The sequence below is a fragment of the Pomacea canaliculata genome, linkage group LG1, assembly GCF_003073045.1.
Source record: "Pomacea canaliculata isolate SZHN2017 linkage group LG1, ASM307304v1, whole genome shotgun sequence".
In the NCBI taxonomy this organism is placed as follows: domain Eukaryota; kingdom Metazoa; phylum Mollusca; class Gastropoda; order Architaenioglossa; family Ampullariidae; genus Pomacea; species Pomacea canaliculata.
The window spans coordinates 36,223,698-36,250,437 of record NC_037590.1 but is presented as its reverse complement, the minus strand read 5'-3'; the positions used below and the strand labels follow the sequence as shown (position 1 = coordinate 36,250,437).

At 40.6% G+C, this 26,740-nt stretch overlaps 1 protein-coding gene and 1 long non-coding RNA gene across 2 annotated transcripts; one reads left to right on the top strand and one right to left on the bottom strand.

Moving 5' to 3' along the window:
* The first annotated feature begins 1 nt into the window (after position 1).
* Positions 2-5,032, top strand: LOC112565428 (dehydrogenase/reductase SDR family member 7B-like). The gene is given in 8 exon segments (XM_025240899.1): positions 2-132; positions 648-801; positions 1,312-1,412; positions 1,678-1,830; positions 1,832-1,907; positions 3,001-3,093; positions 3,482-3,634; positions 3,851-5,032. Coding segments are annotated over 8 exon segments (990 nt in total). The 5' UTR covers positions 2-84; the 3' UTR covers positions 4,063-5,032.
* LOC112565437 lies at positions 3,913-26,431 on the bottom strand. The gene is made up of 3 exons (XR_003099403.1): positions 26,108-26,431; positions 10,411-10,623; positions 3,913-4,043 (listed from the first exon to the last, which is right to left on the bottom strand). It is a non-coding gene; the product is annotated as an uncharacterized LOC112565437 (long non-coding RNA).
* Between the last annotated feature and the right edge of the window lie 309 nt (positions 26,432-26,740).

Here is a 26,740-nt window from a genome sequence, read left to right as displayed (position 1 = left end):
TTCTTATTCTGCTACACTGAATACCGCATTAATGTATGCGACATAATTTCTGCCCACCTATTGATTAGGATATTCATCTTCGACATGAACACGACACTTAAAAAAACATTGGTGGATTTAACAATAATATTGGTCAGACATCACCTCAAGCGTTGACTGAATTCGAGAGAATGCGATGGGGTTGGGGAAAAACATGTAACTGCGTATCTCACAGATGGAAAGAAAACCATACAGTCAGCCATATGTTTACAGTGCCACACGAGTAGAAACATGAATAATCTCCTATATATATTTAGGGCTAGACGAAACATTCCTATCATGCTTATGCCACATGCCAAGCAAATTTATCATGACATGGTAGTAGTGGGGAGTGGCTATCATTGCCTAGGCTTCGCGGCCTATTTAATGACCCCTCTTGAAAGTCATTTTAATAATATCTGGGTCTTGAAATTTCCCATACATATTTTACTATCAATCAAAACAATCAAACAGTTATACATTTTACAATGTTAGTTGTTACCTAGAGAGTGCCAAAAGGTATTCTGATCTTGTGCATATTTAATATAAGCTGATTTAGACTAGGGTGTTACTGACAGTGGGTTCCATGTTAGCAGTCACTTCTTTTTAGCTGATAATTTCTTTTACAGACTACACGTTTCAAGATGACAGCTCTGAGCCCAGCTTTGATCTTTCCAATAGCCCTCCTTGGTCTTGTTGCCTATTTCTTGATGCACAAGAAAAAGTTGGATGTTAGAGGGAAAGTGGTGCTTATCACTGGTTCTTCTTCTGGGCTTGGTGAAGGTTGTTACTGCTTGGCATCTTAGAGTTTTGAAGCTGAAAAGCATGTTTACATTAACTTTGTTGTTATATGAAAATTGTACTGATATCAGACAGAGTAGTGCATATAAGTTATTTAGAAATTTATATAAAGGAAAGTGTATTATATGAACAAATTCAGTAATCTGCTTTTCTTTGTAATATTTTCAGTTTTACATCTTCAAGGACATTTATATTGTTCAAAATGCATTATAGATTGTTCTGTATCATTCTTTTTCTTCTTTGATGAAAAGTGAGACTCATGGTGGAATGGTATTGCTACAGCTAAGTACATTTCACAAATACAGTAAGGATTAACTGTTCTGGGTTCTGTTGTATAGCTTCAATTGTTGGCTCATTGTAAAGCACAAATCCAATCTCCATTTATCTGTATAATGTACCTCTCTTTATGTCCTGTCTTGCAATGAAAACAAAATTAATACTTTAGTGTAGACAGCTGATGCTGATAAAGATTATGTGATGCATATTTTACAGCTTGTGCTAAGGCATTTTTCAAGTGTGGCTGCCGTGTCATTTTGGCTGGCAGAAGTGAGGAAAAACTACAGATGGTGAAACAGTCCTTGATCTCAATAAAGGTGAAGATACAGTGATATTTTACATGAAATAATAGCAGTTCAGAAAAAAATTAAAAATTGACCTGTCTGACATGGCAGCGAGATTGTTTTGCTCTGTGTTTACTTCTAAGCAGAATTGTTTTTGTTTTGAAACACTTTTTAAAATAGAACAAAAAATTCTTTAATTTGTAGTCAGCTGAATTCTGTCTTTACTTATAGTTATTTACATATTTTCACCTCTATAAACCATAAACACTGGGAAGACATTTGATGGATCTCATTACAGTTGAAAGCAACTCATGACTATCATGAACCTGCAATCCTTGTTTGGGATCTGGAAGATTTAAATTCTGTTCAACAAAAAGCCCAGCAAGCCCTGGCTATATATGGTGGTGTAGACATCATCATTAACAATGCTGGCATCAGCTATCGTGGCTTGCATTAAAGACACAACTCTTAGTGTGGACCAGAAACTAATGACTGTCAACTACTTTGGCCACGTGGCACTTATAAAAGGTATACAGTGATACCTCGGTTCTCGAACGCCTTGACTTTCGACCAAATCGGTATTCGAACAGGAAATTCGAGAAAATTTTGTCTTGGAATCCGAACAAATATTTGGAACTCGAACATCCGAACGTCCGAGATGAGCCGAGTTGAGCCGAATGGCGTTCATTCTGCCCAGCGCGCCTTGCTTGCGTCATCAGTGTGAGTGCAGAGAGAGAGAGAGTCACGTTTTTGTGGAGAGAGTCATGAAATGTGTGCAAAATGGGCAGAAATCGCAAATTTTGTTGAATAACATCACCCTGATAAAGTGGTAGCAAATAGAGTAGTTAACATTTTTAATGACAATGTTATGTCCACTTTCCGCAAAATTTTGCAAAGGAGAAAAAAACAGCAAACTGACAAATTCTTCCGTAAAGAAATCAGACAAGCAACTGAAGAGCAAGATTCTGATTCTCCTCAGCAAAAGATACAGAGAACAGAAACACCCGAAGAGCAGTTACCCTCTGTTTTTATTGAAGAGGACTCCCCTTCAAAACAATAACCATCCCCCTTCCCTCCTCCTTCCACATTCATTCCCTCCTGCCATAAAGTTTGGTACAGGTACAGTAAATGAAACACAATTTACTGTACTGTACTGTACATTTTATTTTTTTGTTTTGTTTTAATAAATACACTTTTATTTCTTATTTCTTGTTGAGACTCATGTTTTCTACATATTATATACAAATTAGGCCAGTAAATAGGCATTTTCTGGGCTTGAACGAATTAATCCAGTTTCCATTATTTCCTATGGGTTTCATTGCTTCGGTTCTCGAACAATTTGGTTCTCGACCGTCCTCCCGGAACGAATTATGTTCGAGAACCGAGGTATCACTGTACATTACTTTAGTATAGAAAGATAAATATGCACATGAAAAAAAATTTGCCTATAAGCATAATTGTTTTCTTTTGTATTTAGGTAGCAATTAGCTCAACGTCAATTTTTAATGATTATCAAAACAAATAGACATATTAAATGCCATACAATCGCTTTGCTTTAGAAGCTGAGAAAAAAATGTTAAGAACCATTTTTTAATGTTATTTTAAACACAATTAATTTCAGCCTTGTTGCCAGCTCTTCTGTCTCAAAACAGTGGTCATATTGTGGGCATTAGTAGCATCCAGGGCAAGATCTCCATTCCCTACAGATCCGCTTGTGAGTACTGAAGTACTGAGTACCCCCATACCTTTTGGTACTCAATTTATGTCAACTTAGTTCAAGATTAACAGTACAGAAATCTTTACTACAGAATAACAAAATGCTGTCTTGTCACCAACTTAATCACAATATATATATATGTTGAGATCTGAGTAGGCCAGTATTGTTACATTTTATCTAGTTGTTAGTTCCACAGCAGGTTATTCTAATTTTGTGGAATTTTAAAGACTGATGATAAAAAGACTAATCTTTTATAAAATGCTGGATAATTACAACTGACTTTGATTTGAAAACATGCAACAGGAGTTATTTTGGCAGTAAAGTCTAGTCTTCAAAAGATAATTGATACTGATATTATATTTTGTGTAATGTAATTTTTGATTAGATTCAGCATCCAAGCATGCACTGCAAGCTTTCTTTGACTGTCTGAGAGCAGAACTGGCAGACAGCAATGTGAGAGTGTCACTTGTGAGCCCTGGCTATATTAACACAAGCCTTTCTACCAATGCTGTTACAGGAGATGGCAGCAAATATGGAAGTGAGCAGCTAAAATATCAACTTTATTTGGGGATTACTTCCCTTACATTACAAGGAGTAAAGCAAACTGAAAAAAAAAAATTCTCATGTGTGTCCATTTTTTATTTTGTTTTGCTTTTATTAAAGTTAGTTTTCGGAGTATAGGACAAATACAAACTTAGTGGTTGAGTGGAGAAGTATTTTGTCACTAAAATGTTTTGGTGTTTTTCCTCCTCAGTTTTAGACAAAACAACAGAGTCTGGAATGTCTGCAGACTTTGTTGCGGAGAAGGTTGTAAATGCTGTCATCCAAGTCCAGGAGGAGGTAGTACTGGCACCATCTGTTCACAAAGCAGCCATCCTTCTCCGTTCTGTTCTGCCAGGTGTTTATTTTTGGATCATGGCATCCAGGGCACGGAAGCAGCGCAAAGACTATGTAAAGACAGAATAACGTGTAACGAGCTGAGAACATGGGAATCATTGTGATTATCTCCCCATAGACCTTAGGCTAGCACAGCATTTTGTTCAACTATAATTTTTATTGGTGTGTGCACATGGGTGATTTTGTATGCACCCATTCTCTACACTCTTATGCAATGACATATTTCCATAAATTTTATATGTTTTTATAAAATGAGCTTATGTATAATTTATATAAATCTTTAAATCTCAGATGTGATTTCAGTGGATGATCACAGCGAAAGTTACTTCTTTTGATTGTCGTCCCAAGTATCTGAGAAATAAAGAGCAAATGTGAAAACCAGCTATGTGATACAGATTCAAGAACTAGGGATTGCTACTGCACTAGCTGAGGTGCATGAGCACTCTTATTTTGATTTATAAAACTTCCCTATTCTCTTTTTCTGTCTCACATACCTGCATACCCACACAAACCATGATTTCATGTTATTTACCTCAGGTTTGTGTCTATGCAGCTCCCTCTCCTCACCCTGCAAAATAGACACTTTTTGGCAGCTTTGTTGATGATTTTGATGGAAGAACGACAAATATGTGGCTTTTAGTAAAGAAACTTCTGTATCCAATGCAACGCTTTCTTTTTTTTCAACGATGGAAAACTGGCCCCAGGTAACAGTGTGAAATTAGAGAAAAAGCACGGCTAAACACAAAAAGCAAGCAGCATTATGTTGTACCTGTTGCTGCTGAAGTCAGATAATTGAGAAAGCATGATGATACTAGCTTCTTTCCATACAGTTTTCTGTCGGTTCAGTATGCTGTCCCAGACCTCTTTCATTGTCCCATATTACACATTGTCCGTATTACACAGTGGTACATTAGCACTCAAATTGTTCTGTGCTTGAAATGCCACACTTACCCGTGAAACTTCTGGGTGAAACAAAGGAAAAAGGCGTCACTTTGTGTATTGATTCCAAGTAGTAAAGACCTGTCCTGGTGCTGTGTTTATAATCTGCTTTTTTAATTCTTACATGCACATGTATATATATATACACATACCACAAGGCATCCAAAAAACTTTCTAGTACTAATGGTGAAGGAAAGAGGAAAACAAAACAACAATTAATTAAAACTTGTCGAATTAGCCATTTATGGCATAGTCAAGTCAATATATTGACAGTGCTAAAACACAGAGAAGCCAAGGCCATTGCAGCAACTGATGTAGTGAAAGGAGTAAAAGCGGCAGCAAAGCAAATAATGGAGGAGATAGTAAAGTTATTGCTGGTGTGGATAGATGAATACTACTACTACTAATAAATGCAAAATTTGTAAAGCGCATACTCACACTCCTAAGGAGTATGCTCTTAGCGCTTAAGAATAAGAATGAAACATGGACAGCAGACGAGGGACAGGAAAACAAATAACAAGAACATGAGCTGAGAGTAACATGATATTGCAAAAGGAAGGCTGTGAAAAAATAATAACGGAATTGCGGGAAATAAACCCTTCAGTTTACATATGTTGTCATGTAAAATATTAAGAATAATACAAGGCAGCTATTGGTGGGTCCCAAGATAAATTCAATATATTTACATCATTTATTATGAGAAAAAAAACCTGCTCAGCACTTGACTAGCCACTAGAATGCAGTATGGACCTTAAGTGTGCCAGTGCACGCACACACCTTTAATATTCTAAAGCTAAAAAGTCATCCTTTAGTTTCTAGTGTACGTGAGACTGGAACACAAACTGTCATAGAAAAATGAGCATTCGGATATAATTATGTCTTAAGCTTATTTCACAAAAGCACTTGCAAGAAAATGAATTGTCCCAAGTCAAGATAACTTTAGCGGTAAGAAAACAAAGTATGAAGCAGATGAAATCATTCTTTAACCGTTGGTCGCATACTAAACTTCTAGTGAACGCTCTGAAAGTCCTGTGTGTAAACTCAGTACCCTAGTAGACTGGTTGGTAGAAAAGGGGCAAGAAGATTACTTTGAACGAGCGTGTAAAGTGTGAGAAATAATCCTGCTTGCTGCGCTACACCCCATGATGCTGACAGTTTTCAGTTGTAGGCAACAAGTTAGGCCAGCCTGCAAGAAGTCATGCCTTTCATATTTCCTCACCCCTATTATCACTTTTTTTTTGTCTGTAGAGTTAAGAAGCACGCACATTTTGCACGTGCATCGCAGTTCATGCGCTACGCGTGAAGCCATAATATTATAACTTCCGACAGCGAAGTGCACAGAGCGACATTTCCAGATTCTTAAGATACCATAGCGCGCGCACAGACGTCAATTTTAATCGCAGAGGCAATTATACTGGCAATTAAAGAAGCCTGCCCCTCTCTTCCCCACCCCCCCCCAACATCCCCACACCTTCCAAAAATTAAAAAAAGGTGCGAAGCCCAAAATTGAAATCGGGAGCTCCATTGTTTGGCAGTGCCAGGTGTGGGACAAGCGCTCGCGCCACGCCATATGGCTGGTGAGCACGTGCTGCGTGACCCGCCGCCGTCTCCTTTGTCCTCTGACATGCAAATGAGCAGCGTGCGAGACTTGCTGCTGCGGCGGAGTGGAGACGCCATGGGCGGTGATGCGATAACCGTTTTGGCGGTATTGCTTCTAGTTTAGACACGAAAATCCCCTGCATTACCTGCTCCCATGCTGGCAGGAAGAGGAAGGTAGTTTTCACCGAAGTAAAATTCAATTTTTGAGAGAAGGGGAAAAAAAAAGTCCAGATTGTTTTGTGAGAGAGGTGGGAGGAAACATTTTGGAAGAAAGAGAGAGATTAACTAAACTGTCGAAACTGTTTCAAAGGAGCACACGCTAGCTTCGAGGATATAGTCACTAAACATAGTGTTAAAACTCCTGATATTATTTAAAAATAAACAAAACAACAATGCCACTTTTCAAGGAAGGAGCACACACTAGCTTTGCGGAAAGCACAACAAACTGTTCAAACTCTTGATTGTTATTTACATCACGAATAACAAAATAACAATGCCTGTCATTTTTTCCACTCCACCGCAGTAGAACATACAGTGGTGGTGGAGAACGGGGATGGGGGAGATTAAGAGGAAGTACAGGGGGAGGGTGTGTACCGTTTTTGCACTCACGTGAAACATAGAGAGTAGTTATCTACAAGGAAGTCGGTCGATGGGCGGATGACGAAAAGATCATGTTTAGCTTCCTGGACCACATCATAAAAGCTCTGAGTTTTTTTTTTTTTATTATTATAACAAAGGTAGAAAGGAAAATAAGGAGACAGACGGAAGAAGGAACAAAAGTAGACAATTATTTGGATGATAGTATCGAATGGACAACCTGCTTGATGTGTGCAACAATCTTTGGCGGCATCCCTTGGATGCAGCAATGGTGTCACTGGTCGCTCGCTAACAGGATATAAAAGCCGGATTGGAGTCTTGCAGACGATGATATCGCACCCACCCGCAAACACATTGATGCAAAGAGGTAAATTACCTGGGTAGACAGGTACCTGTTTCAGGTGTTCCACTGAAAGGGGGCGGTCTAAAAATTACAGTAGAAAATAGTTATCCCACCTTAAAGCTTGTTCCAGGAATATTCCACATCACGCTTCAAGCGATGCTGTTGCATCAGACTTGTTCATAGAAGTCTTTAAGCAACACTTCGCCACACGACACGTGGATTAAAAAAAAAAATGTTCCTTGGTGATGTTTTTCCATGTATACTGAAACTGTATAGTCTTCAGGGGAAAATGAAGCACTTCTTAACGTTTTGCATGAAAGAAAACAATCCACATTTTCTAAAAGGGGTGTCTTGTCCTCCTACTCAAATACCTTATAAGGTAAATGTCTTAAGGCCATGTCTTAGGTGGTATGTAAATTCAAAAAAGTAAAGAAAAACGAATAAAGAAGATATATAATGAAAGAGAAGAAACTGTAAGGGAAGAATCTATAAATACCGAATTTTCTTTTACAGTATGAGACATGATGCATCTAATTGTAACAGGTTTAGAGCTATATATAAAAAAAATATTGTGTAAATAATAATATGAGGGGACTTGTATAGCGCATCCCCCCTCCCCACACACAAGGGAGCTCAACGCAGTGACCACGGTACACTGAAACTAGTTATGTCCCGATTCTTCACAATGCACGAGAATATTTATTTTTAAAAAAGTATGAAGGTATATTACAGTTGTCTGTCCAGCTGTGGGTGCGGCCAATGAACACCACTCCTCAGTTCCAAGTACAGGTTTATCACATGGAGCTAACTTGTGGGCAAAGGACCTTAGAAATACTGGCACATACAGCATCTTTACATACAGTGTACTTCATTGAACCCCTGGAAATGTCTGACTGTTGTCTACAAGAGATGTGTTGAAAGCAATACCTACATCTTCATTGCTGCCATGTTTACTGCCATATATTGCAGCTATTAGAAATGGCTGTCTGATGGGGCTGACTGAATGCATTTTGCAGGTTAAGGCCAAAGATTTAAAAATCGTCATCATCAACATGCTGTTAAGGATATCATTAAGCTGGCGTCTCGCCCACGGTTGTCGAGGAAGAAGGATACGAGTAGGCTTGTAAACATTGATGCTATCACACGTGTATTTTGAGAATCCACCGTCTGTCCTTGAAGATCATAGCTATTGGAGTGGACAGGCTGAAAAAGATACATAAAAGGTTTGGGTAATTCTTCTTTTTATGGATGCTTTTTTGTCTTCAGGTTTGCAATCGAGGCGGACAGATGAGAGGCGAGCTGTCTGGCTTCAAAGGGCTTCAAAGCCAGGGGAATGACAAGAATCAGTAGAAATGATGTGTCCTTGTATGGGGTCTGCTACTTGTGCGATGCTTTGAGATACATAAAGAAAAACATTGTACAAAATATGTTTCAAGACAGATGATAATTCATGTAACCGTAGTTGCTAAACGAGTTGAAAAACTGGTCGCGAATACATCTCTCGGAGAAAATAAAATTGAAGGTTACTTTCAATCTGATAAACAACGAAATGACTCGTAAAGCTTATATATATATCACTATGTAGAATTAACTGGTTCGGTCTCGAGTACCATTGGCACCATTACACGTCAGTCTAAAAAGAAAATGTTTTCTCGATTTTTCTCTTCCAGTGCGAGACATCTTTAAAGTCTACCTCTGACATATCTTGTAATAAATATCAAGCGAGTCGCTTCCGATTTGATATATCTAAAATACTATTATATATATTACATTCGTAAATGAAGTTACTGACAGTCGTAAGGTAACAGATATTTGTTAAATACAAACAACAACAACAACAACAACAACAAAAAAACACGCCATTCTCCTCAGGGCTGCCTGATGAAATCGCTGTCTAAAAGTGCGCAAAACTGAGAACTTTCCGGAACATGTCGGCAAACAGTCTGCGATGATGTTTATTGTCCGGGCGAGGGTCACGGACGAGGGAGGGCCCGCTTTGAACTCTTACCACGTGGACGGTACGGCCGGTGACTCAAAGCTGGCGTCTGGTCATGATGAGTTTCGCCCTGACGTCACGCACGGAAAGGGGCAGGGGTGTGTAGAGGGGTGGTGGGGAGGCGATGGTCAGTGACTCACAGGCTGAGTCTGTGCTCGCACTCACTGACCGCACGATAAAAACACTCCTTGTGAGCCTTTGTACCCGACTCTTGTCTGGCAGTAACTGTCCTGTCGGCGAATGGGAAAAAGGAAGAGAAAGTGTTGCTGAGTGACAGAAAAACGGATAACATCGCTTTTTTTTTTTCTTGAGGGTGATAATGAGTCATGGGTAGAATAACTTTTGCAAGTGCGGAAAGCAAGTTTATTGGCACTTTAATGACTGGAAATGAAATACAAACACTTCTTTACTCTCTCGAATAACTTTACTTGCGGTTCTGTGGCGCCATACGAGAGCATGACAACTACAATTAAATGTTCGTCAGCGAAAGATACGGAGGATCGAGGGTTGTGCGTTCGGATCCCGCCTCCGGCACACGAAATTGCTCTCTGCTCCTGACACATATTTACAGCTGGATTCCCGCCTTGTAATGAGTCCTTACCGAGGGACGAGAAAGAGGAAGAGAAACTGATATTTTACACGGAGCCAGCAACTAAGGCTATATCACATCAAGACAGTCTTAGTTATTCACTAGTTTTAAAGTACCCATTTATTCAGCACTGCTTCTTAATTACTTTTACCTTGTTACACGGATAGCAGCTGCTGCTTTTAATGGAATATTAAGATAGCTATTTCATTATTGATATAATGTCTACTGTTTGCTAGCATAATAATTATTATTATTTGTGTGAAAATGCTCCGTTCTCGCTGGAAAGAACATTTGCTTCTGGGGTTCCCTGACCCCCAACCCGTATCACGTTTAGAATTGTGTGACCGAGCTCACCGATGTGGGGGCCTCTTCCCGTTCCCCCACCCGCGGTGGATGACAATGACATCACTCATCATGCGGCGGCAAGACGTGGGGGTAGTCGGGGTGGGTGGTGGGGCAATCGTCTTTCTTCACGTGTCCTCGGTCCTCTGCTGCTGTCGCCTGGCGGTCAGCCTCGACTTCTTGGCATCCCTATATGGCCACCCACTTGGATTTCGTTAGATGGCGCTGTCAGAACAGAGAGAAAGTACATCACGAAAAGTTAGACAGTCTGTAGCTGTACTTTATGTTTACATTGTACACAGCAGGGTCATACTTCAAAATCATCTTTATCAGTTCTCTGATCAGTCTGGTTTGGTGTGACGCATTTAAAAAAATGGTATGTTAAGTATAATAATAGTTTGGAACAGTGTGTGTTGCAGTTGTCTTTTTCCATTTATTATCTATGTATTTCCCTTATCTATATATATGTATACACGGGCATATGTAAATATATATACGCACGAACAAATATTATATATACATACGCCCATGCATACTTACGTAGGGACTTGCAAAGAACGGAAGACAGAAAGAGGAGTAGCCCCTGTCTAGCGCCTTGTCTTACAGCTTTTCGTACATCCGGGTGGCGCCGTCAGTTATCAGGGAGCTGAAGTGCTACAGTTGCTGGGAGGGTAACTGCAATATCCTGTCTGCTGAGCAGTTTACTTTTAAAAGCAAGTGCAGAGAAGTTCCGGGTCATCCAACCTGTGACATTATTTGTCTTGGACGTCCATTGTGTTTTGGTGTGTGTGTGACTCTTGTGTTCGTGTGTTATGCTATGTGTGTGTCTGTATGTGTGTGTGGCACTGTGTGTGTGTGTAAACATGTTGTATTGTTCAGTCACACGCCATTTCTCGTGCACGAGAAGACTACTCACGAAGATTCAATTCAGTCAACTTGTGGATGTTAGAATTAAAATCCACTTCAAGCTTCATCTGTTGTCATCTTGTACACATCATCTCCAGTCATGCTTTCCTGTATATCTGCCGATGTTTCCACTCAGCTTTACTATATACATTAAATTATGAGATAATGTAAACCTGACCTTTTCCACGGTTTTCTTAACTGGAAGGAAGCTGCTCCTCAGAAGGTGGATTTGACCTTTTTGGAATGTTAATAGGCGGAGGGATTCGGAGGTGTAGGGATGGGTTCAACGTGCATCGCGTTAGAAAAGGCAATCAATAACCAGCTTCACACTTTTTTAGTCTGTCCTCAAGTGCTTTTTCTTTGCCATTGCTGTGAAAATATGTTAATGGTGCATTGAGTGCATCACACACACAGCGCCGTTCAGTTACAGTTTCCAGATAGACACAAAAACTGAAGTTTGTGTGAGAGAGAGACAGAAGAAGTGTTTGTGCTCACTCTGTCACGTGTCTTCGATGTTATCGCCTGTACCATCGATACATTTAGTATCGTACATCAGTTAACTACACAGCTGGCGAAAATTATTGAGAAACACCCACGACTTCTTCACTTTCAAATGTGAGCAAATGAAAATCGCTATTCCCATCCTCTTCAACCCTGCCAAAAATAAAACCTATTCAACTGATAGATTGAAAACAAATATACATATAAATAAAACCTATCGTAGGCTTTGCTTAGACACTTTATCTGGAGGGCCGTCGGCCCGATTCAGCTGGGTTTTAATCGTCAATTGAATATCCAAGACGAAACAAATCATTAATGTTATAATCAGAAACCTTAAAGACAGAAAGAGTGTGTGGGAAAGGCGTTAAAGATTTCAGAAGCATTTATTCCGAACTGTTGTCACCTGACAGGTAAAATAAAGCAAATGCTCATGTCTCAGTTATGTCCCTGAAAATAAAGGACTTTTTGTGAACTCTTGATTGGTTTCACTTGACTGGTAACAGGAAACAATCTTCTAGGCATTTTCCAAATTTGGTGACAAACGGCGGTCAGTCCTGGCGTGTCGGTGAAGAAAAAGCTGTCGGCACCGACGGACTACTGCCCAAGTTTTCCTGTTTTTCCAAGTTTCCTCATAAACGACGACAACGACGAAGAAGAAGAAAAAAAAAGAAGGAGGAGAATGAAAAGAAGGAGAAGAGGGAAGAAAAAGGAGGAGAAGAGAAGGAGGAGAAAAGAAGGAGGAGAAAGAGAAGAAGAAGGAGAAGAAGAAAAGATATTAAAAAAGGACCTTCAAAATGCCGGATAACAGTAACATACTATTACACCAAACATACTGAGCCACTGAACCACAAGTCGACAAAGGTAATAAAAGTTAAAATAAGACATCAGGTGTTACAGAACACATTTAGCTAATCAAATACTGTGTACAGCTGAAGAAATCACCAAACTGTGTCGATTATCTGTCCGTTGTGCTACTTCCGAGCGAAGGAGGGTTACATCCATGAGACAATTTCTTACTCACGATGCCACCAAACCCTCGTCATCTCCGATATACTGACTAGAGAAGACAAACAATGCACTGCACTTTCAGCAGGCTGTCATGAGGCTAATCTTTATCTTCTTCAGAGAGTTCAATGTTCTGCTGCCAGCCTTTTTTTCAAAGCACATCGTCGTCTACTTTAAATTCTTTTTATGATGAATCTGTATAGACAGGTGCCTGTCTCTGAGCACATCAGCTATAACTGCTTTTACCTGCTTTAACATTTTCACTGGCGCAGATCCTACCTACCTGTCTTACCTGGTCTCTCTCTCTCTAAACACTTCTCCTCGTTCTCTCCGTTCTTCCAAAGACAGAAGTCTTCTGTGTCAGGGCCGCTCCAAGCGTAAATCAAATGGATTTGATTCTTTTTCGTAATACGAACCTAACCTCTGGAATTCTTTGCCTAGAATGCTAGTCATTCTATACCTCAGACTTTACATCTAGTTGAAAAAAAACACCAGTACTACTTGTAAATGTAAGACAGTCTGATACAGTTTTCTTGGATTATGTATGATGTCTCATGACTGGAAAGTAGGATGAGTCTAGTACCTGTTGAATATGCGCCTTATAAATGCTGGTTATTTTTATAAAAGATGTCACAACTCTCTTTTTCTCTCTCTCTCTCTCACACACACGAGAGAAAGCTTCCCACTCCACACAGCATAGTGACAGCAGCACGAGCAGCTGAGTATCATTAACACGTGACGGCGCATTTTTGTTTTAATAAGATCGTCGTCAGCCCTCGTCAGCCGGCAACTAGGCCAAGGATGCGACACCTGAGAGTTTAAAGCCGAGTTGCCGCCTCTCACCTTTCTTGCTGGGCCATAATCTAGCATTTAAACATTTTTGTTTTTATATCTCGCACTCAGCGCCAGTGTTTTATAACCTACAGAGCCTCGTTGTCACGATGAGCCACACACCACACAGCGCCTTGAGAAGTTCGATGAACCTTACAGTGGACAGACTTTTTTTATCATTAGCTGTTCGCGAAGCTGCGATATATCTGTCATATCACACAGGCCATATGTTTATAATACAAAATACAGCTAAGCTTTCTCTACATCCGCACATGTTTCATTAAAATATTGAAAATCTTACAAATGATGATCAGCTCTTTAATTAATTAAACCTTCACCGCCTTCAGTAGAATGCCGAAAATATTTGTGTCCTTATAGAAAGGATATGAAACCACGAGTTTTCAGTATTCTGTGCTGGCAGTATTAAAGCAGAGGTGAGGCAATAAATCTTCGTTTATAATGAAAAAGGGTTAATAAAACTACATTCTCCGTAGTCTGGGAATCAAACACGTGAAGACTTCAAGTGAGATTTAGTTTGTCCCTGTGGGTAGTTCTGCCACATTTAAATCATCAACGAAGAAAGTCCGCCAGAAATCTTATTTTTGAGTAGGAGTATTATAGTGTAGATATCTTGTGTCAAGACGGTTAAATAAGTTGAATAACGAGAAAAAAAATCATACCTGGTATAGTGCAGAAAAGTCAACCTATTTAACCAAATATCCTGATATCCCGGTCGCTAAATATATTGGGTCACAATTCGTGTCTTCCGGGTATTTTTTTTTTTTCTCCCCCCGCCTCCAACTCCTCCCTACCTTATCTCTCACGTAGTATCGCCATTGGTAGTTCCACCCGTTCGGTTCATGACCTGTCATGCGTGTATGACATGGTGGAGCGAGGTAAATGGCGCAGTTTCGTCCAACCGCAATAAATCCTGTTTCTTTTTCTGTACCAGCTGTTGGGTATTGTGCAGCAGTTTGATGGCGTGAGAGAGAGAGAGCGTGGTGACAGATTTTTTTTTTTATATTTGATTGTAGGTCATTGTCACGGATGAGAGAGAGAGAGAACAAACCACGCAGAAGGGGGAGGAGGAGACTGGGGTTTCACCCTGGGCCAGCGACTATGTCACAATAAGGTAGTCAGCCCTGTAAACTGATGCCACATGCAGTGAAAGAATAGCACGCCCGAGACGAGAGCTGAACCCAGGACAGTCAACTTTCACTGGTGACAGGCGCCAACCGCTGCCCCACCGGGCCACCCTAAAGCACGCACAAGGAATACTAGAACTATTATCAGAATAACAAAAATGTAAACTGAAAAGTGTGTGTCCATGTGGACATTTAGATATAGATATTACACCTGCATGAATTATGTGACCATCAATGTTTTAAAATAAAAACTTATGACTGCATTGTTGTAAGGCACAAAATATGCGACTACAATGATTTCAAACACAAAATGTATGACTACAATGATTTCAAACACAAAATATATGACTACAATGATTTCAAACACAAAATGTATGACTACAATGATTTCAAACACAAAATGTATGACTACAATGATTTCAAACACAAAATATATGACTACAATGATTTCAAACACAAAATATACGACTACAAATTTTATAAGCACAAGATAGAAGCTTCTCTAGAGCTACTGCTGGACAAAACAGACGCCAGTGAACTCTGGCATTTGTAAGGTGGTAGGTAAATATGTTGATGACTTGCTTATAGAACTCTGTCTATAAATCTCTTCTCGTTCATCTGTTTTTACAGCAGCTTACCAGTTTAAAAGACAAAGCATTTTGAATCTTGCTAAAATATTACCAGGACATTCTAGAGCACAGATTCTCAATTTTTTTCGCAAACTGCACCCCCAAAAGGGTGAAAATATGTCCGCGGGTACCCCTCGCACGTGCCATGTAGTAACACAATAACTAAACTCACTCACCCTGGTGTATAACAGACAAAAACACCAGAGATGCGTGCTCGCACACAATACAATCAAAATATCATTAAAGGACTGACCAAATTCATTAAAGTCTCTTTAACTTTACTTTGTTCCAAAGCTTTGAAACTGTCTGAGCTAAAAATAGCTTCTTCTATTTCGGGGCCAATGTAGTGGTAAGAGTACACAATGTCGACAGCCACATCAATTACATCAGGTAACAAAACAAATTTAGACAAGCTCGAACAACAATCACACAAAAAAATGTAAATTAGGTAGTTAAAAAAACCCAACGGAAAATGGGCGCTGCTTTCTCTTCTATTTATACTCTAACTGAAAAGGTAAAGAAAGGAAAAATAAAAATAGTTTAAAAAAATAGCTCGGATTTTGTGAAAGTTTTGATGCAATTTTTTTTAAGAGTCGGCTTTCAATCTTTATTTGCAGATGGCAAGGAACCTGAGGGGCAAGGGGGCAGCTCCTCCTTTTAAAAAAAGAGGAGCCAAGAATGTGAGTGTTGTTTACTGTCAGCAAGTAGTTTATTTACTCCAAGCATCTTTCTACACCACTGAAGTGTTCTGTCGGCGTCTCATTAATACAAAAAGCACCCAAAATTCCAGAAAGAAGAAGAAGAAGAAGAAGAAGAAGAAGAAGAAGAAGAAGAAGAAGAAGAAGAAGAAGAAGAAAAAAGAACCTGAAACTACCCATGACCCCAAATGCCTACACTCACCCCAGACTAGAGTGAGGTCTTTGTAACTGTGACACTGTCTATAATGATCCTCTCGACACACCAGTGATGAAGCAGACATTAACAAACAGAAGTCGGAGGATCAATACTTGATTCCACCTGTCGCCGATAACTACCGTCTGTGATACCTGAAAGGTTTTGCTTTGTCGGCGCCGCACCTGCCGACAGTCCGAAGCATGCAGACCTCGGTGCCGCGCCTTCCCTGTATTTCTGGAATCTTCGTCAGGCGCCCATCGAGCGAGTGCGAGCGCACGATGCAATTTTTTTTTATTTATTTCTCGGAACACAAGAGTTTGAGCCCGTCGGCAAGGTTATATCGGGGTATAACATTAATAAGCCGCCATGCAAGGCAATGTTTGAAAATCATCTGCCTTCCTTTAGGAAGCTTTTGTCCACATCATTAATTTCAAAAGTAATAGAATACAGCCATCTACCATTTCTTAGTTAATATTTTTTATTTTGTTAAGATATTCGTCAGACATTATCTGTCTAGAAAGAAAAGGCAAGAATGAAAGCTAAGAGCTAACTTTACTGCACATACAACTAAAAGAAGGGAAATTTCTTTTTTTTTAAATAAAAAACGTGGTAACATAAAATAACCTGTTTAATTTCTCCACCATAACTAACTACTAATTTATAATTTATATTTGTTAAGATTTCTGTAATGATAGAGTACAATTTAAACACGAATCCCAGCAGGTGACTGGTCGTTTTTTAAAATAAATCGCACGGCAAGGTGATCAACATCAACAGTTTTGTACAGGTGAAAATCTCACCACAGGAAGTCATTGCAACTGATTCCTAAATCCACATACTTTGCACATATCTCACCTTCGTTACATTCGTTCAGCTGGAGATGCTCACTGCAAGCAGCTGAGTGTGATTCACCACCTCCGAGTACCGACACGCCTAACGGGAAGTTTGTTCTCAGATTTTCTGAAAACATCAGACGGGAAATGTTTAAAGTGCTGCATGAGGAATGAGGATTAGTAATCCCACACACCGACTGTAACGGGGATTCTTAAAACAAAAACTTGTACAACTGACCAATTTGGCATATTCACGTGCTTGATGAAACAAATTTCTTTCTGACCTCATGACCTTTTGAAGACATCTAAAGCTGAATGAATGATCGCAGAGTATCGTTTCACCTTTGACCTTATGTTTACCGTGAGTAATTACTGCGCATGGCGGAACTGTTTACGTGAAGTGTAAAGGACATGAACTGAGACTCACATACTTCTGGTATTTTCTTTCAAAAACTTAGACGACTTAATGTCGATGAAAAGTCTTTGCTGGGTCTTTAATGTGCCTGCGATAGACCTTGGGCTTGCCATGGATCACACACATCTTCAATTTTTTTGTGGGTGGAATTGATTCTCCTGCCGCTCCTGGAAAAACACGGGTGTGGCTTGAAATAGTTTACAGCAAAGGACAAAAAAAATCCTCAAAACATATTGCTTGTGATCAACACAGGATGAAAATGGACTTTGAGTGGGAAATAGTCGGGAAATGGTCACAAATGGTCAGAGGAGTTGTAAATTGAAGGGAGATAGTCTGACACGGGCATGTTAGGATGAAGACTGACTGTCTTGCATGCACAGTCCAATAAGGGTTTTCAGTTTTAGATGTCGACAAGTATAAACTAAAGCTTTGTAGCAGCATCATATTTATATATTGTAGGCTTGTCGAAGTCTCTGGAATACAAAACTGAAAAATGTCTGTTGAAACAGAACTGACTGCTAGACATTAAGCACATGGAGCTATTTCCTCCAAAACGCGGTTATACTATTTCGTTTCTATTTACGGTTTTGTTGTCTCGTTAACGGCAGTGACAAATACCACGTGACAGGTTTCAAGAAGCCTTTCATCATTATCTAGCGAAGTCCATGCTAGTTTGTTATTTTTAAAATCCGTTTCGGTTTCACTTATTGTTTTTCCGAGAAATGCAGAAAGGAATAGTGGAATTTTGCTACAAAAATAGCAGGGATCGTTATTTTACGATTTATGACCATCGGATATATAGAAGTCCTTTTCTCCAACAGCAACCAAACCATGATGTCATGTAAAATCTCTACTGTCGCACTATCTTACAGGGCACGAGCAGCATCATTCTTTAAACATCTGTTTGGTTTCCTCTCAGGATGCTGCGGGAACAAGGAGATTAAAAAAAGCCACATTCAGCATCAGCTATTTTTGAAGGTGAATAATTACATTGCTATAAAAAAACTAAGTTAATGCTAAAAGATTTCTTTTATTAAATTATGTTCCACCTACCTTCCTACCAACGAAAAAAGACCAACATTTTCACAAAGGATGTAGCGTTCTTCGTCGAGCAGGTATTTTGCTTTTGTTTCTTTTCCTGTCTTTTTTTAAACTCCCTAAGTGCAGCCAAGATGCAACACAGAACATAAAGAAAGATAAAGGGTCAGAGGTCTCGAGCATCGTGAATATATACACGCGGTACCAGGGGAAAAGCCGCCAGTTAGCTCCCTTGCAAAGAGTGACAGCCACTCACCAGCCTCGACTGCTGCGCAAAAAAGCGACAATCTTCCTCGCACGCGGATAGTGAAATCCGAACTTTACAAAAAAAAAAAAAAAAAGACAAAGAAAACAAAGAAAGAAACAAATAAAAAAAAACAAAACAAAACACAACAAAACAATAAAACTCGAGCGCTGTAGATAAGAACGCGAGCACACAGCGCTAGGTGAATTGAAGAAGCCTGGGCCCAGGTGCACAGCACGTCCATAGGCGCTACAGCTGGTGGCTAGTGGCAAGCTCATAAAGTATCATCAGCTGAACTGATTGCTGCGACAACCATCCGTCTAACGTCTGGTGAAGTTCTGTGCACCTGGGCCCTGGATTATTACCTAGTTACAACACTTTTCTGTCGATGTTCTCTCTCTCCTCCTCCTCCTCCTCCTCCTCCTCATACACACCTCTCCTTTCCTCCCTTCCCCACCTTTCAAATGTCAACTAGGGTTAACAATGCAAAGGCATCTCGATCTAAACAAGGCGAACAGCATCTGAAACACTAGACCCACCAAGGTGCCTCGCTCCCTCTCTTTCGTTATTCATCAATGCGGACGCGCATATAAAAGGCGGTGCACAATGTCAGCACGAATAATGACCGGCTGATAATAAAAAGTATTATTTGTAAAGCGCATTTCCCCGTGAACAGGAGAGCTCCAAGCGCTGAACACAAAATATTACAACACGAGCTGACAGGCAGCCATACAAGAAACATGAACGTCAGCAAAGGGATGACACCATAAACGAAATATATGGATGGAGAAGAACAACTAAGCAATGAGCGGAGGAGTTTGCTTTTTATTTCTTAAAGAGGTGGTTTGTGAGGCCGGAGTTGACAGTTTAAAACGTTGACACATTCCGAACAGAAAAGAGAACGACAACTCCAAACGGTGGAGTCCAAAGAAGGAGAAGGAGCTTTTTCCGAATTTCTCATGTCTGATGACAAAAGGTTAACAGAGGAAAAAGTATAAACGAGAAAAGGATAACACCAGCAGGCTGAAACCACCTACCCGGGTAGGTTGGGGCAAGGCCATGTAGCCAAGGGTGGAGCAGGAGGACGATCTTGCAATCAGTGCCAGGTCCAACTGGTTGCCAGAGAATGGCGAAGAAGGATTGTAACATGGTCCACTTGTCGCCCACCAGCGAAAGACAAACTCGGAGAAAGACAATGCCTGTGGCATTATTCTGAACCCTTTGAAGTTTGTTCTGTGGGTGGTTGGAGAGATCTACGAGCAACCTGCGAAGCTTATTAAGATGAATTTGTAGACTGCATCGATATGAAACTCAGGAGACAATGATGCGTCGACGAGGACACCAAGGTTCCTGGCGGTCTGGGAAGGAGACTAATGACCATACTTCCAGAATTATCTGGCAGGATTCCATCTCCGCGTAAAGGGTTAACACAAAAGAACAAATCCAGAACAAAAGAATTAATGCCCGAAACAACAAGACCAACAACAAAAAAACCCAAACAAAAAACAACTTTACTGATAAACGTAAAAGCTTTGCGGGAAACAATAAACTCGTTTACATTCAGCATTACTTGTCCAATATCAGACACATCAAGAATTCCTTCATTCTTTCCGCAGTTAGCGTTGATGTTATGGTCGGCTTTATTTGATAAATAAAAAAAGAAATGCATGCAAGTATATTTTAAAAATACAAAATCTTTTCAAGCAAGTTCTGGACTTTCGTAATGCTTTACTGGGGTTCATCGGGTACGAAAAATGATTTCAGTATCGTTTCTGCTTACAAGACAGTTGTCTATACTCTGTCCTGACCCTTGTGATTTCCAGTAGTGGGCTGTCACAAAATCGAAGCTTGTCAGGTAGTACAAACATTCCCAGAAGTCCGATACGATCATCTATCGTCATCGGCAGGTGAGTCGACCTTAATCCGCGAACTCTCCGCCCACACAGTAAGACATGAAGACTTGGAGTGCGTGTCCTACATCTCCATGCCCTGTAGTCTGCATCCCGTGTCGAGGTCTGGTACCCTTTGTGCCCGCTGACTAGGACACTCGCCACGTTTTCTATAATCGACAATAAATATTTACATACTTTTCAATAATCTAGACAACAACGGGTCCTACAGAAGGTCAAGGAGTCCAGAAGGTTCATGAAGGTAGCTCTTCATATGTGAGTCGGATGTCAGACGAATGTGTGACGGGGAGTGGGTGACGAAGAGGTGAGACAAGAAGGTCTTTGTTTGCAGGACAACACGACAGACGAGCATCAAACGAGCTTTCTTGATGGCGACAGACACCAGTGGGGGGCAAGAGGTGACGTGTCAGTGGAGGACCCTGCACTAAAAGCTCGACCTCTTTGTATGGAAAAAGTGCCGAAAGACTTGAAACTTATTAACAACCTCTTGAACATCTCTCAGCTCCTCCGCCCTCTTCCCGCGGTAGCCGCGTGCTGCGCAGATTGTCGCCACGTGGTCCCGACACCACTGGGTCAGGTCTTTGGGTCAGTGTCCCGTCTCGTGAGTAACGATCATGGAGTCGAAACAGGTTGTGCGCCACAGGGAGCATCTAATCAACGCACCATTGTGACGTAATGCGTAAACCGGCGACGCGCGCACGTGGCCTCTCTCTCTCGCGCCATCTTTCACGGTCTAGTGCTCGTCAACCCTTCATGTCATGTCACCTAGTTTTTAACCGATTTGACCCTTAGACCAATGATATTGCCAGCAACAACCGCGATATAAATTGTTTCGATATGTGTGTTAGTGTGTATGTGTGTGTGCACGCTTGAGTGGTCATAAAAAAAAAGTCTGTCTCGCACTGTCCCGTTATGGAAATGAATTCAAAGTGATTGAAGGATACGTGAATGGTTCTCACATGTTGAACTTGGCATGGAAACGGCGGAGGGAACGCCATCGGCGTGCAGACAGTGCGCCAAGGTCGCATCCTTTGTTATTCTAGGTCACGGGGACACGGCAGGCTGCGCGCGCGCTCGTCACGCAGGGCGACCACCTGACCTTCACCCCCGACTTGTTGACGACAAAATGGAATCTATTCGCAGACCGTCTCCTCCTCACGACAAGCCACCAGCTGTGCCAGGTCGTTAGCTCCCGCGCTGATAAGAAAGAACTAATCGCTGAGAAAATATTTTTCGCAGTTAATGGAGTCGCGCCATTGGCGTCGGAAGCTCACGTGGCGAGGCACATGCTTTCAGTCTGTCGCTCACCTCACATTTTTTTTTCTTTCTCACGTAACATGCGCAGGTGAGCAGAAGCCAATTTCGCAACGGGACTTTTTTTTTTTTCCTACACGCATTAATTTTTTTTCCTCTTATTTCTTCCCGTGCGGGAAAGCCCCGGCTACTAATAAGCGTGAAATAAAAAGTGAAACTGTTCCTAACGTCTACACCTTAAAATAGTTGGGGTTTGACGCTAAATAAGGACGAGACAGAGAGAGGGAAGAGAAAACGAAAACTAAACAAAAATAATTAATCGAAATATGCAATTAAGGAAACAATTCCCCCTCCAAAAAAAAAAAAAGGCAACAAAACCAAAACAAAACAGAAATAAAAAAACGACTCAATGCAAAAATAAAAGCTGTGTAGGAAAATTTCTAAAATGAAACATTCTCCAAAACAGGAAGCATGAGAATTTTTGAAATCACAAATAAAGACAAATTTCTCATGTTAAAGGAAAACGAATAGCAAGAGCAGGTGCAAAAAAGATTTAACCTGATGATAGCTTGTAGATATTCTGTGACAATAACTTTTTAGCGGTTACAATGTTGAAAAGGATACCAGAAAAATACAGATTTACAATGTTTCCCACTTCTATTTTCGAAACAAGTATGGAATAGGCAATAAAACAGTCATGTACCCAGTGTTGTCTGTACCAGATGACGACCATCCTTTAATATCACATTATAAGTAATGGCATGGCAACGACTAGACTGCAAACCAGACAAAATTAACTTCTCGGTTCAGTACTTGACAAACAACTGCGGAGAAAAAAATTATAAGGTCTGGTATTTGACAAACGATTTGCGAAGGAAATTTTGGCGACATAATCATGTCCCTTGCATACGGAGCCTCCAGAGTTACCCTTCCTACACCCACCCTCTACTCTTACCCCCGAAGCTAAGGACTGTCCTAAACTTTACGGCTTCCAGAAATAACATTTTGAGACGAGTACTTTATTTGTCCTTCTCTTCTGTCCATTCGGCTCCTATACTTGCCAAAGGGACAAGTGAAAGTGTGACCTCGGGCATTGTGCCCCCGTACTACAGACAACCTTTTGTGGTAAACTGATTCCATGTTGTTGATGCCACAGACAGGAGTTCGGACTTTCATGCTCCCCCTTCAGGTCGCCCTTGTCTAGAAGCTTCTTACAGCCTGAGGATGTTTGAGGACAACAATGTTAGTTTGTGGTCTCGTGGTACACTAATGTTTGTCCAGTAGTCAAGTGTGCCAACACCAACACCAACACCAACTATAGGTCTGTTGTTTTCCCGTATCACGATCAACTGAGGGCCTGGGGTCAGGCAGTGAAGGAGGGAAGAATAATTACAGTTGAGCACAGTTTCATTTTGTGGCAGATCGTAACTACTCGTTAGCTTTGTTCAGCTAAAGGTCAACGCCAAGAAAATTAAATTTTGACATCGATTTATTCTTCATTTTTCTAACTATTCTTGCATTCATTAGTAAGATGCTCTACTAACATTATTTTTCCTGTTCTAATCACAGATAAAGGAGAGCATTCGCCATTCTCATAGAAACTGTAGAAGCGAAAAGAGCAAAGGTACCTTTAAAGGTTAACAAGAGCTAAACGGAGATGAAGCTTATTAACAAAATAACAGAACTGTTACCTTTTTTCCTACGAAAATGGAAAGGTAATATTTTTGTTTATGTGTGTGGAAAAGTACAGTGGGATTAAAATTAATTAGTACTGTGCCACTGAAAGCTGCAGTCAATGTGAAGGTGTCCACAAATGCTGTGGCCAGCATCTTTAAGAACTGAGTACAAACTGACTTCATCTGGCTGTATCAGCGAACACTCAGCAACAGCACCTTGTGTCCATGTTTGTTTTCTTTTGCCGAGGGTTGCTTTGCTTACCTCTTCCAAGTCAGCTCATGCACACGACGCTACTTTTTAGATATATCGCCCTTGCGTCACTTCCTGTTCTTTTGGCAAATCCAGGTGTGATTAAGAGAACAAATTAGTATAATATTTCTCGTGACTCTTCGTCATAAAATTCCAGCGGAAATTTTTTTTTATCATATTTTATGCTCTATTTCCAGAGGTTTCTCCTAAATACTAGGCTGAACCTTTAAAGAATAAATCATTTCCCTTCCGTGTCTGCCTCAGTTTTCATCGCTGTTCTCTTCTTTATTTGTGTCTCCTTTCTCGGCACCATTGCAAACTTTTGTCCAATACAAGTTTAACTTTCATCTACGCTCCTCGTTGACGTGTTCGCCTCATGCTTGTTTTTCTAACTGTTATCGAAGCGAGTGAAACAACCAGCATGTCTTTGATTTTTCAAAAAGGAGCCGCTCGCAATCACACCTGTAAGGTTCTCACCAGAGGCACACGTGTCGGACACTCCCTGAGCTTAACGGTAAACGGCGCCGAGTTGTTTATGCCAGGTAATACGAAAGCAGCTTTGATCTTGATCTTTGATCTCACATGTTTTCAAAAAGGTGAGCAGATTTCCACTCATGCAGAAAAAATCACATAAACTAAAAAAATTGTTTGTTATTTCCGTAAATATCGGAGCGGGTATATATATATATTTTTTGTCAGTGATGTGAAGCTATGGACAAACAGTTCGCTCAGGTGTGCAGTCTGTTTTCCAGATCAAACTACTCTACATGTTCTACCTGCAAACCTCACAGACAGATGCTACGGAAAGTAGAAAACGAAAGTACAGACGTTTGACCTTTGACATCCTAGAAGGTCCAGTCACAGGTTTCAAGAGCCGCACACTTAGCTGAGTGTAAAGTAGAACCCAGGGGGAAAAAGACTAGGACAAGGAAAATGGAAAGAGGAGAAGCGAATTAGAGAAGTAAACAGGAAGAAATGAATAAGAAGAAAAAAAAGGAGAAATGGACTAGAGAAGGAAAAGAAAGAAAACACGGTATTCTCGTCTGTAGCGACAAAAAGTCACAAGGGAAGTTCTGCTCCTCGAAGACAGAGATAAACAAACAGCATCGGAGAAAAGTGGAATGGATCGACAGAGTGGAAAATTGGCCACACGATCCTCCGGCGGCACACAAGTGACTTCTCATGTAACGGCTCGTAAATGCAGAAGGCAGAGAAAAGCACTCATCCACTCATCCACTCATCATACACTCATACACTCATGCAAAATGTTTTTCTTTTTAACTCCGTCTGTGTAAACCTGAGTAAAGCATGGATTAAGTGTGTGCTTTGTTCACGGTCGCAGACAAACTCTCGAAGTTCTGCCCATTTCAAAAACATTTTTGTACATGAAAGTCTCCCATTGCTTACCTATGAGGGTAGATTAATAAGTTTTAAATTAATCATTAAAATTTTTAATTAATAACAATTCAATTAAAATTATCACTGGCTCTCTCTGGTTACTAACTTTAAGCAATACGGTACTGAAATAAGGGTAGGAGTGGTGGGAGGAACAGGCTGCTGACCATGGAGCTATTAAAAGGATGTTCCCCCAAAAATCTTTTGTGTTTTTTTTTTAAAATTACTTTTAGTGGCTTCTTGTAAATACATTTTACCTCATAGTGAAGTGTGCGCATTTTACTTCATTCACTCTGTCTTGCCACTGGTTGGAGAAGTCCCTGTGGCCACACAGTAATGACCCATGATTTATTAGACTTTTATCTGGACTCTGCCGTCGGCATGCGGCTTGACACGATTAGCCACTTCCCTCATGTGTCTGCTAGACTGTGGGCGTTTGACGGTCTGACTTAATTATCTATCCTTTTTACTAAATTATAATGTTAATGAATTAAAGTTTGTCTGAATTCCAGATCAGGACACATAATTAGTGGCAGGTAAAGGAGTCAATATTTTTTCTAAAATCCGGAAGGTATCATCGACACTTGTATTTGAACTGGATTACAGGAGCGCTGAGCTCGGCGAGACACGACATGACATGACAGTTCTCTTTATCATGCAGGTCCGAGAATGATATTCATTAACTCCTTATTTTTCTTTTTTCGCCATAGTTTAAAAGCACAGCTGAGTTCGCCATATTTTCGTGACCTACACAACAAATAATGTAAAGTTGCAGGTGCTTACTTGACCACCCGGGGTAGAAGAAGTAAGAGAGCGGATGTGCTTTTGCAGCTACCCACTGGTCAGCCAGGAGAGTTGATAATTGCATTGATGGAGTAATGTTGATGTCGAATAATAAACAGTAGGTGGGTGCTTTGTGGGTTTGAGAGTACAGTCCCCTTCTTCCTACGTGCAGTTCAACGTCCGCACTACATCCGGTTGCGCGCTGTCCTGTTCTGGGTACCCACCCACGCGATCTGATACTCAACACGATTCTGGGTAAGGTTCACATCCGGAACTGCGTGCTGACTAAATTTAGTTCATTTCTGTTCCGCACTGATGGCAATCAGCGTTCGTGATACCACGACATGATCGAGAGAGGCAGCAATTCAGAGAAGAGTGACTTTTTTTTTCAAGTTACTCTTCAGGGAAAACTGCAATGTTTGTTTAATTAAATTTTGATCAGAGGTTAGGGGCAGTATTCTAATTTGTTTTGCGAAAGAAAGAAACAACGCAATAAGAAGAGATGAGTAAGGAGAGGATAGAATCAGCGATGAAGACAGCGAGGTTAACGATGTAACACGTTTGGAAGCCCTCTTCACGTAGCGCTTCGGCGATGGGTGGAAAGACAAACTGGCAAACGGCCAAGTATGTCTT